The sequence below is a fragment of the Podarcis pityusensis genome, assembly GCF_964106645.2.
Source record: "Podarcis pityusensis genome assembly, chromosome: 5".
NCBI classification, from domain to species: Eukaryota; Metazoa; Chordata; class Lepidosauria; order Squamata; family Lacertidae; genus Podarcis; species Podarcis pityusensis.
The window spans coordinates 67294578-67306987 of NC_138032.1; the positions used below are offsets into that span (position 1 = coordinate 67294578).

General features: G+C 40.2%; 1 protein-coding gene across 18 annotated transcripts in view; it reads right to left on the reverse strand.

Annotated features, from left to right (window-relative positions):
- PCDH15 (protocadherin related 15) overlaps nucleotides 1-12410 on the reverse strand; it is a 648544-nt gene that overhangs the window by 162711 nt on the left and 473423 nt on the right. For all 18 annotated transcript variants that reach the window (XM_081004527.1, XM_081004539.1, XM_081004528.1 and 15 more), the window contains 2 exons: nucleotides 4710-4844; nucleotides 3196-3345 (listed from right to left, as the gene is read on the reverse strand). In XM_081004527.1, coding sequence (XP_080860653.1) covers nucleotides 3196-3345; nucleotides 4710-4844 — 285 coding nt within the window. The remainder of the gene's footprint in view (nucleotides 1-3195; nucleotides 3346-4709; nucleotides 4845-12410) is intronic.

Consider the following 12410-nt stretch of genomic DNA (forward strand, 5'->3'; position numbering starts at 1 on the left):
TCTAGGGAACTACCCACTAACAATGCCTCATTCTTATCTGGACTGAGCTTTTCCAACTCTAAAATATTATTTTTGTGGTGAGACGATAAGCACTGCACATAGTATTCCAAATGCAGTCACACCATAGACTTGTATAACAGCTTTATGATATTGATAGTTTTATTTTTAATTCCTGTCCTAAGGATCGCTAGCATTGAATTTGCTTCTTTTCACAGCTACTGCACACTGGGTTGACATTTTCATCAAGCCATCTACTATGACCCCAATAACTTCTTTCTGGTCTGTCACCACCATCTTTAAAGGAAGCCTTCTCGCCTCTAATAGCTGCTTTGAGTCTACTTGTTAACCATGCTGGGGTCCTCTTGACCCCCAAATTACCCCAAGTTGTTCCACTCATGCATTTTTAAAGTTGAACACGCCCTTCTGATATTGTGGGTCATCCAGATCATGTGGTTACTCCCCATGCCAACATCAAGGGAGCCCATGGCTTCTGTCAAGGGAGCAATTTGGTTTGCTGTTATATTTAAGATACACATAGGTGGTAGATATGGGGAGTGCACACCATTCAAAGAAAAATGAGTTTTAAAAAACAGTAATACATTCTTGAAAAAGTTGTGGGATTACTGAGAAGTAAGCCCTATGTGAGACTACACTGATATTGATATAAACAATCAATATGCAAATGTAATTTGCCATATTTTAAAAACTGCTATGGGCACATTGTGCTTTATTCATCACCTTCTGTGTTGTGGTAAATAAGCTGCATACGATAGATAAATATGCATACATATATTGCAGCAGTGCTGATCAATGGGAGTTAGTTTCTGCTTTTCCCAGGTATTGCTGACATGCTTAAAAAATATGTTGCAAAATAAGTTTTGGCAAGGGACAATGGTGGAACAGCAACAATGAATGTGTACGGAATTGGCTAAGATGGCTTCATAATACCATTTCCAGCCAAGTTCTGTTGCTGCAGTGAATTAATTGCAGTACATTACATTTATATCCTGTCTTTCCTCAAAGGATCTCAAGGCAGCACACACAGTTCTTGCCCATTTTATCCTCACAACCTCACTGTGAGTTATGTTAGACTGAGAGAGAGTAACTGGGTCAAGTTTACCCATGGCAGAGTGGGGATTTGGATATGCTTCTCCACAGGCCTAGTCCAACCCTCTAACCCAACAACACCACACTGGCTCTCCACTCTGAAAAGTTATTAATATATAACTCCATTAGTAATCATTACAATAAGTTTTTGTCTGTCCACAGCCTAAGGTTCCTGAATCATGCGGACAAAACGCTGATGGCAAAGTTAATACTGTTGCTCCTGAAGCATGCTATCTACAGTTAAAGAAACAGTAGTACAGAATAAAGTAGCAAAGAAGCAGAGAGAATTGCTGTTTGCAACACATGTGTGCATATAAAGAAGAAGGAGAAGAAGAAGAGGAGGAGGAAGAGGAGGAGGAGTTTGGATTTGATATCCCGCTTTATCAGTACCCAAAAGAGTCTCAAAGCGGCTAACATTCTCCTTTCCCTTCCTCCCCCACAACAAACACTCTGTGAGGTGAGTGAGGCTGAGAGGCTTCAGAGAAGTGTGACTAGCCCAAGGTCACCCAGCAGCTGCATGTGGAGGAGCGAGAAATCAAACCCGGTTCGCCAGATTACGAGTCTACTGCTCTTAACAACTACACCACACTGGCTCTCATTGGAACATAAGCAGAGCCTTGCTGGATCAAACCAAAGAAAGGCCTATCTAGTCCAGCATACTGTTCTCACATTGGCCAGTCAGATGCTATGGAAAGTCTGTAAACAGGGTGAGGGCAATTTCACTCTCCTTTAACAACTGGTATTTAGAGGCATGGTACCTTAGATACAGAAGCTGGAACACAGCCATCACTGATAGCCTCACACTCCATTAATTTGTCTATTCACCTTTTAAAGCCTTCTACGGTAAGTTGGTGGTCACCACCATGTCTCAAGGCAGTGAATTCCATACTTTTAAGTACATGATGTGTGAAGTAGTCTTTCATTTTTGTCTGTTCAATTCAGCTTCATTAGAGAAGCCTGAGTTTTAGCATTTTTCTCCATATCACACATAAGATACACACCTCTATCATGTCTTATGTGATAATTTTCCTAAACTGCCCCAAGCATTGTAACTAATCATTCTGCATGCCCCATTCTGCACCTTTTCTAGGAATATTGAGGGGGAAAAATCTGTATATTGCTTCAACTAGAGTGACCCTATTAGCCAATCTAATTGCCATCCCAAAGCAAATGTGGTGGTTTTGGGATTAAACTCATTTGGAAGCAATGGCTACTTTTCATTTATTTGAATGGCAGCAATAAGAAAATAATCAACAGGATTAGAGAGCTAATCTATGGTAAATGAAGATAATGACATTCACATAAGAAGAAACCAGAACTGGTATCTTAAAACAATTAGCTGTCCAATTACAATGCAACAAAATTGCCAGTCTGAATCTCTTTACTCACATGAATATATAATTGTAGTAAGCAGTGATTAAAAAAATCTACAGCTCAGGAGAAAATGTATTAAGGATCAACTTCTGCAAGAGCTGAATTGAAGAATAGCACTAAAGCTATATACAAAGCCCAAATCTCAAGGTAAAGTCTCACAAAGCCAAAACAAAAACAAACCCCCAAAACAAATAAGTCCTCAATTGTCTAAAACAGTATTCAATACAAGCCTCTGAAAGGTGTTATGTACTGATTTTTCCCCTACAGAGGCCACCAGTGGTGTCAGAAACAATAGCAAGAAAATATTTCCTCCCACTACGGATTCTGTGGAAAATGAGTATTACTTATTTTCACACTGAAAAATGAGAATGCATTCTTTACATTTTTGACTCTTCCGATTTTCCTTCCTAACACATCTTTCACAAGGCAAGTTGAAATGATTGAAATTAAAGACTGTCTGGATTTCCATCTCATGCTTACTTTACTTTACTATCTATCTATCATCTATCTATCTATCTATCTATCTATCATCTATCTATCCATCTATCTATCTATCTATCTATCTATCTATCTATCTATCTATTTTGTATACTGCCCTATACCAGTAGCTCTGCGGGTGAAGATCAGGATCCTTCCTCCTGAACATTTTTTATTTACATTTAATATGTTCCACCATAGGCTTTGTTGAAGAACATGCTGAAAAAGCAAATGTACCTTGATAACGCTTTCTCCAGGCCTCATGTCTGTGTAAATCTTGACGTTATATGATATGTTGGAGAAGGTTGGAGAGTTATCATTTGCGTCAATCACAACAATATTGACTGTGACTGGGGGGCTTTCTTGCACACCATCAGAAGCTATCATCTTCAAAAACAAACAGACATGAGAAAAACTTTGAGAAAAAATACAATTAAATGAACATAATAATTCAAATATAACTGAAACTGAGCTTGAGCACATAATGCACACAACCTCAGTATACTGATTAGAGCAGTTCCTGAAAACAATCACTTTAAAATCCCATTTCAAAACATTTTCCAGGTGAAGAATTATATCCAAGAGAATCATGGGGAGAATGTTTTATTTTAATTGGTGAGCTACCTCCTTTTTATTCTCCTTTAGATCTATTCACACATTACCTTTTTTTTTAGGTGTAGATCTAAAGATGTAAATTGAAAAGAAGGGTGTTGCTTAGGGAGCTAGGAATGGCTGCCGATCCCTGTCAGCAAATACTTACTTGCAAACTTGGTTTGCCTTGCATAATGTGTGTGAAATTGCTCCCGATAATATATAGATGAAGCAAAAGGAATAAGTAAGCTATTAAAATTATTAACTGTCATCTGGGTTTCATGCTCCAAATTATGACTTGCAAGCCTGTAACACCTCCAGTAATAGTCGTTGTTCATTTGCTTATAACAAATGATCTTATTATAGGCAGAACCAATCAGCAGAGTCTACAGTCACAGAAGATGTGTGATGGGACAGTGGTGCTCACCTGATCTCCTCAAAGCAGTGACTCAGCTGTCGGGAGTCAGGTGGTGCCCACACTACCACCATACTGTACACTAATGTACCACACTGTGCACATGAAGGTAGCATGTCTCACAGGAGATTTGAAGTCTACAAAAAGACCCTACCTCCTGCGAAAGTACAAGGCACCAGATATAACTATATCTATATCCTTAACAAGGAATGCAACAAAGATGGTCAGCAGTATGGAAAACCAAGTCCACAAAGAGGAAAGGTTGAAAGAACTTGGTATGTTTATCCCGGAGAAGACGAGACTGAGTGGGACACCCAATGACTCTCTCAAATACCTGAAAGCCTATCCTACTCAAGAGGGCAAAGACTTGATCAAAGACTGTTGTTGCTGCTCAACAGGCTGGGATTCGATCCAATGGGTTGAAGTTACCAGAGGGCAGATTGGTTGAACAGAAGGAGAAGCTTTGTAACTGTAAAAGCAGTTTAATAATGAACTGAATTATGTAGGGTGGATGGGTGGGCTCCCCATTGCTGCAGGTCTTAAAGCAGAGGCTGGACAGCTGCTCTTGTTATGGATTTCCTGCACTCAACAGGAGGGTTCGACGTCACTGCCTACAAGACTTCTTCCAATTCTATGATTTTGTGAAATAGCTTTCTTAAAATTTATGCCGATTTGACATACCCGGCAAAAATATCCTACTTGTTCTCCAACTGTTACAATAAACCAGCAACTGAACTTTGCTTACCGAAAAGGTGTACAGCTGTTGGAGCTCCCTGTCAACTGGTTGAAGCAAGGTGAGGTAGCGAGTTATGCCAGTCTGAGTCACAGTGAAAAACGTGTTGTAGTCGTTTAGAAAAATATGGAGCAGGGGGTCCTTTGTCTTGAAAGAGAAATGAAGAGAATGGTTATTACATTCTCAAAGGTCTAGTAACAATATGCATGCAGGCTGTTTTATTTATAGTACTATGTATCTAGACAGACAATGACATTTGGGAGGAAACGCAATACAGTTTACCTAAATTGCCGGAATTACAATCTCTTCTTGAATTGGAGGGAGGTGCTGGGGAGGCAGTCCTTATCCCCACTGCACCATTTTCCTTTTAACCAGAAGTGCCATTGAAAAGCCATCAGCCTTTTCCCAAATAATTTGAGCTCTGATCATAACCGTCTTTTGGCAATTGGGCATTTTAGCAATTATTTCCGAGATCAAACTTTTAAAAAGCAGTGGGAGGGTGAAGACTCCAGCCACCTGCCAGATGAACAAAACCGCAGTCCATAGCGAAAGCATTATACCATTCGCTGATAACATATTTGCTAAAAACAGCCGTTCTTACAATGCAGATTTCAACACGCCAATGGGAAGATGATAATTTATGATTCAAAGCATCTGCTTCCATTGAAGGTCTTGAGAAAGCTGCCAGTATGCTTAACGTAATTGGGAAGCACAATAGCTTTGACATGTTGGCAACTGGTGTGAGGCTGTTGCTTGTGTGTCTTAGAACAAAGGGCTGAAGATCTCCATTTGTGCCACAAAGCGAGCCATTTAGAAAGAATCAGAGTGAAGGATCTTTTGTTTTCTGTATCAGAAAAAAAGGGCCCACATCACTGGGAAATAAGAGGATTCCCTTGGTTTAAAAAATGGTAGAAGGCATTAAATATGGCTAAGTTTTCAATGTGATGGAGCTCTTTGCTTTAATTCATATAGAACCAGAGGTGCCAGCTTGCAAGGGCGATTGCAGGGTCAAAATCACACATGTGATATCAGAATGTCGAGAGAAGCTGGGGGCAGAGCGGAACGCAGTGGCTACATGGCTTCAATGGCTGGCGGCGCCTCCTCCACCTGCTTCCATCCTTCTTCCCCTCTGAAGCAGCAGGAGGAGAAAGAGCTAGCTACTGGAGCTGTTCCGCCCTCAGCTTCCTCCACTCCCTCAACACTGGGCAGCCCTCGCCACCTCCCAAAAGATATTAAGGGGGCCCAAAACTGCTCAGCTCCCAGGAGCTGGTGTCCCTCTATACAACTGTTTTAAAATGCTGGGTTGGATCCAGGCTTAGAATGAGATCCACTGAAATCAATGAGACTCAAGTGAGTCATAAGTAACTTACTGGGTCAACTTTAAGAATGGATCCAACACACCATAAATACTCTCAACCTACAATACTTTCCTCTGCAAAGTGTACTCTGCAATACATATTTGAACACTTTGACCAAAGAGCCCAGAAGTTGAAAAAATAAAAAATAAGCATGGCCTGAGCCGTGAGGAGGTGGTGGGTTTTCCCCTTCATCTAATTTGTGACAGTTTTGGGATTAGTGAAAATGTTACATTTCTGAATAAACAAGGCGGCACCATGTGCCACAACGGCAGCCAAAGAATGTGCTCCCCAGGTCAAATCCCGTGAAACTGTATTTTTGCAACACTGTTGTGAATAGTATTTGTGAGATGCTATTGTGGAGTATGCTGTGATAACTGAAAGTCATCAGACTCCTAGGCAGCAAGCCAGCTAAGAAGAGTAATAAAGGTCTCATTCCACACACCAATTTTCAGACAGAACAACATCAGGACTTCCCATTTTCAAAAGTTTCCATATAATTTTTCTGCAAGTACTGCAATAACATTTATTTGCTAAGCAAATATGTATTATAAAAACCTTGTAAACACCCATTAATGTGACACACTTTCCTTTTACCAGCTAATTGAAATATCGAAGACTTGTAAGATATTTCAAAAGGAAGTTTCTACAGGTGGTCGCTCGTGTTCCAACAAGTATTAACAGCATCACTGCAACTGACAGGAATAGGAACAGAGAAACAGGGAAAGTACTAAGGATCTTGTTCACACGTGATGCATCTCTTTCCCCCATGTTCTGCATTCTGTCATATGTCAGTAGCTCTGCTGTGTGCAGACAAGAAGTAGGAGAAATACAGGGCAGTGTGCAATGGGTGAAAAGGGGGTAAGGAAGAGAGATAGTAGCTTTGAACATGATGTGGCTGCCGCTTCTTCAGAAGAGCATCACAGCTCTGATCTTCAGGTGAGGTAGGGAAACAGAGAAAGGAACGCTGCTATTAAATAGGTGGGTTTTTTTTGTTTATTTCAAAATTAGTGTTTTGAAAAAGTATATTCAGCAAAAGACAGCTCAATTTTTTTGTAATTTTTTTTTTTTTTAGACAGGAAGAAAGGTGAGAAAAAGTAAAGTCGATGAGTAGGAAGGAGTTAACACACCAACACAAACATCTAAAAATACCTACAGGAATGGCACCTGGTGGGACCTAAAAAACAAAACGAAGCAAATAGAAAATAAAATAAGTGTAAGCAGTATACTTATATAATGCCTGGAACCACTTGAAAAAGCTATTGAAATAAGACATGTAAAAGCAATGGACCACCAAACAAAAGCACTATCAGGATCTTCTTTCCTTTGTAAAGATTACAAATTTAGACTGAATCTAACACTCAAAACACTTTCCCTTTATAATCACCATTGATATTTCCCTATTCATGAAAGGGGAGTCACAAGCTCATGTGCATTCTCTCTTCTGAAGTTAACAATGCTCGCACTGTTAGATCACATGCACATGTTGTGATTTGCAGGAAACAGAAGTAATATTTCTGCACCATCTCTTAAGAAGGTTAAAAGGGTAGAAGGAGGAAGTAGAAGTAAAAAAAAGAGAGAGAGAAAGCCACCTGACTGGTAAGTGGTTAGTTGGGGAAAGTAGAATTCCCAAATAACATTTATACAGGTACACTGGGGTTCCCCAACATCTTCTCTTATGGAAAACCATGTTGGTTATTCCTCAGAAAACACTGTGTTTATGAAGGTAAAGCTTTTGAACAAAAGTAGAGGTTAGGGGTGGATTGTTGGCCACAGGAACCTGACACCACTGTGTTCATTTCCTATAATATGAGGATGTTTTTTGTACTAAACAGCAGGAGCTATGAATTTGGATATTGGATAAAGTCCCACTATATTGATTCACCCAAGGTCTTGCAACCTTTGGGGGAAAAGCAGGGGTAAAGCCAGAATTCATCTTGCCTTTGTCTCCAGCCAGGGCAAAGCAAGGAGCATAGACAGAACTGCATTGACTCTGGGTGTTTCATCAGAAAGCCTTGTTAGTCCTCAGGGTGACTCTGTCTCCTGGGACACAGGGTACAGTGCCTTGGGAAGAGGCCCTGCTCATAACTTTGCATATTGGGAGCTGCACCATACATTTAGAAGCACCACAGCAGAGTAGCAGCACAAGGAGCTAAAGATGCTCACTGCCCACTAGGAGTGAGGTGCAGTCTTGGCTTGTGGGGAGAAACGATACTACAGGGTATGCAGAATCGGCACCTGGCTCTCTGGTGTTTGAGGAGGTTGTAGCTTCTGCCCTGAAGTTTGTTTAATGCCTAATGGCAAGGGGGCTGTGGAAATCCATATAGTGCATATCTTGGAGTAATTATGGGTGGGACAGAAATGTTTTCTTAGAATATAATCTAGTTAGATGTGGATGCAAACTCAAATAAAGGGGTTGAGGTGAGCTCTAAGGTCTGCAGTAACCTTTGAGAATACATAAGGGACTGAATATAGGCTAAAGAGTATGAGCTGTATGTGAACCAACCAAACCTCCAGGGAACTAAATGGATGTAAACACAACAATAAGTTTCAGTTTAGTGAACAGAAGCTCAAAAGATTCTTTCCTGAATCACCTTGGCAATGGATTTCAACATCTCCATCACGAATTTTGTGTTTTTTTGCCAGAAATCTGTTGAGAAACCTCAAATCCAGAATGGTTTCCCAGTTCAATTGGCAACTGTGAAAAATATTGCAAATGATGGCCCAGAAGAACCATCTTTGCCACACACATGGGATTACAAACTATGGTATTAGAGGTAAGGTACAACCAATAGAGGTTATAATTGGCTTCCATGATAAATATATCTCTCCCTGAAAGGGACAGAGCATTTTTTCAGGGCCAGTTGAACTGTGCCAGAGGGACCATACTGACTAGCTGTCTATGTTAGTTTCCCTGAGTCACACAACAAGGTTTATAATCCCTTTCACACTGTCTTAAACCATAATATGCCATGTTGCTTTACTGACTTTGGAGCCTGCATGATGCCAGCTGTTGTTGTTTGCATTTATAATTTCCTTCTATTGTAGATCAGCCTTCTGGGTAGGATAACATAGATAGCTCAAGAGCATAAATCACTTTGTGGATCACAAGTTTCACAGGCCTCATCTAGACATTCTGCTACAGAGTTAATGTTGAGCTTGAAGCTAATGCAGAAGTCTCATGCTAAAATGAATACTTAATGTTCTACACTAATTCCATGTCTGAGCTTGTGAACTCCACACAATTATTAACACTAACTTCTGTCTTTCGATTCAAGAGGGAAAATGCATGTTCATTAATTTTACCAAATCTTCAGATGCTCATGTTCTCACATGCAGAAATCAAATTGTTACACCCCAGGGGTTTGTCTACAGGGAGTTAAATTAGCATTGAATCTTTATTTCTGTTTTTGATTTAATGCAGGAAAACAAATTTACCGTGTTTTAATTTTGAATTAAATATTTTGATAATATGTAAATGAGATTACAGTGATGTTAGTTGACAAAGTTGACTCTTTAAAAAACTTGACTGGAAATATTCTTGAAAAATTACTTAAGCAGCTAATTCTATTCCCCCTTCCTTTTCCCTGTGCTGCCATTGAATCTATCTAGTCACAGAGATACCTGTTTTGACATATGAGCATTTATTTATATAGTCGGATGACCTACTTAAAAGCTTCATGGCCCCCAAAGCTCCACTTTCTTTTAAAAGTTCCTTTTAAAAGTCCAACAAGCTAATGCAAGTTCTGCAGAGTCCTAATGCTCCTGTATTGCTTCTGGAAACTGGTAATCAGGGATGCAAAATCTAGGAATCCAATAGCCACAGGCTCCTAAAATACTGGAGTGAGTGACAGCCATCTGAACTGCTGGTGAGGTTGGGAAGGAGGTTTCTTCTCTTTCCAAGAATGATGCAGCTGCTAACAGAACTTGGCTACCACCTCTTCTTACTCCTGAAGTGGTCCCTACCTAAAATTCTAGGAATAATTATAAATTTATCAACATCCCAGACCTGAGCACCCAGGAGGAAGTGCTGTAGCTCAGTGATAGAACTTTGCATGCAGAAGGTCACAAGTTCAATTCCTGGCATATTCAGGTGGGACTGGGAGAGGCTCTGAAAACCAGTCAATGTAGAAGAAGAAGAAGAGTTTGGATTTGATATCCCGCCTTTCACTCCCTTTAAGGAGTCTCAAAGCAGCTAACATTCTCCTTTCCCTTCCTCCCCCACAACAAACACTCTGTGAGGTGAGTGGGGCTGAGAGACTTCAAAGAAGTGTGACTGGCCCAAGGTCACCCAGCAGCTGCATGTGGAGGAGCGGAGATGCGAACCCAGTTCCCCAGATTACGAGACTACCGCTCTTAACCACTACACCACACTGGCTCCCCAGTGTGTATTAACAATGTATTAACATTATCACCACCATCCTGACCTTTACTCTATGGTCCCAGGGCAAATTACAACATTCGAACAGAACCTTATAAATTAGATAAGACTGAGCTGGATGGACCATTGGTCTGACTCAGTATTAGGCAGCTTCCTATGTTCTTAGGCGTCTAATTCCATCAGTGAAACACATTTTCTCTCTTCCTCCCCACCCACTTATCCTGGCAACATGGGTCAGCGAATTTGGTGTCTTCAGTACTATATAGATTCAATATGCTGACAGGCTATGCTGAACTACAAAACCTCCTTCCAGTTTCAAAACAATCAGTAGGCTGGAAACCTGGGTAAAATCAGACAAGAGGAAACAAGGCATTTTGGAAGTCATCCCAACTGCCTATTCCCACATGTCTCTACCTTAGGACCACATTGTATGGCATGGTCATCAGATGCCAGCTGCTAGTAAATAATGCATCCATCAAGAGAGTTGCTCCCCATGATGAACCGTCTGTGTGAATGTGTATTTGAAGATCATGCACCAGACACTTATAGGAACTGCAGCAACAACTTTCAAGGTTCTGGAAGATTGTGATGGTATGAAGAAAAACACCATAAAAAAGTGAGGCATGATCCTGGTCCTATAGATTTCGGCGAGGAACAGCACTGTTAGCAGGTGGCACTTAGGCCTAAGCCCCAAGTCTTTTGAAGTGGATCCTGTCCCTACTCCGTTTTTTAAACTTGAAAAAGAATTTACTCACTGGAAGATGCTGCAAAAGAACAGTACCAGTAAGACTCCACCCACCTAACCTCTTAATTTGCCTAGTGGGAAATTAATGTGTCAGGTCAAGAATATCCTGTTTTCATCCCGCAGCTCAAAGTAAACTAAAGCTGGATTTTTGTTTTTCCCTCTGAAAGTCTGTTTAAATTTGCATCATAAATATGATTTGCTCTATGTGCATATACTATGTGTGAATTTGTGTCATGAACTTGTGCCCTGAATTTTTTAAGTATCTAGAAATTCTCGTGTCAATGGGCAAAATTTAAACACATCTTTAATTCTTTTCACTACTAAGAGGCAGGCAATCGAGTACAATAGAGCACATTCTAAAATAAATAAATAAATAAATAAATAAATGGGGAACTCGTCAAAGATATGATTGAAGAGGGATTGGTAGAATAGGAAGGCATCTACCTATGGCTGCATAAAATAAACTAAATATGAGAAAGGGGAGGAGACATATGCTGACCTCAAGAGGCTTGAACAAGACAGAGAAGAGTGGAGGGCTTGGTGGAGACCAATCTATGGGGTAAAACATTAGAAGAGTAGCTTTTCTGACTACTACATTATAAGGTGCATGCCCTCTGTAGAACTCTTGAAAGTACTGGGGTCCTGTCCTTCTCTGCATTTAGCCATTCTGCCTATGCTATGATTGGGTGGTGACAATCTGTGAAGCTGCATCCATAGTATCTGTGAAAAAGCATCCAGGTTTATCCACAGTTATCACTTAAGACTTTATCATGAAGAATATTATGATCTGCTTTCTACACAATGTTTTGTTTCCTTCTAAATGGCAAAAATGTATCTTTTTACTACTATGGATGGAATTTCAAAACTTCCTTAGCTAACCGTCCTAATGGTTAATCAAGCCTTATTGTTAAACTTTGTTCGCCATTCCTGCCTGAATTTGTCTAATGGCCTGAACTAATCAGAAAAAAACCCCGAATCAGAGCCCCTTCAAGTACATTATTGCCATTCTAGCCTGGAATTGAATCACTTCAGTTGCAAAAGCCACTCAAGAAAATATTTCACTGCTTTTTAATGGATCACAGAAACAAGAGATTAGCCTGAAACAGTCTTTGTACTGTGGGAAAGTAATCTGTTGAGGACTGTTTCCATAAATTCTCATATTTCTTTTAACCCATTTTATTGTGTGTGTGTCACATGCAGCAGTTACACTGGTAAACATTAGTGCAATTTGG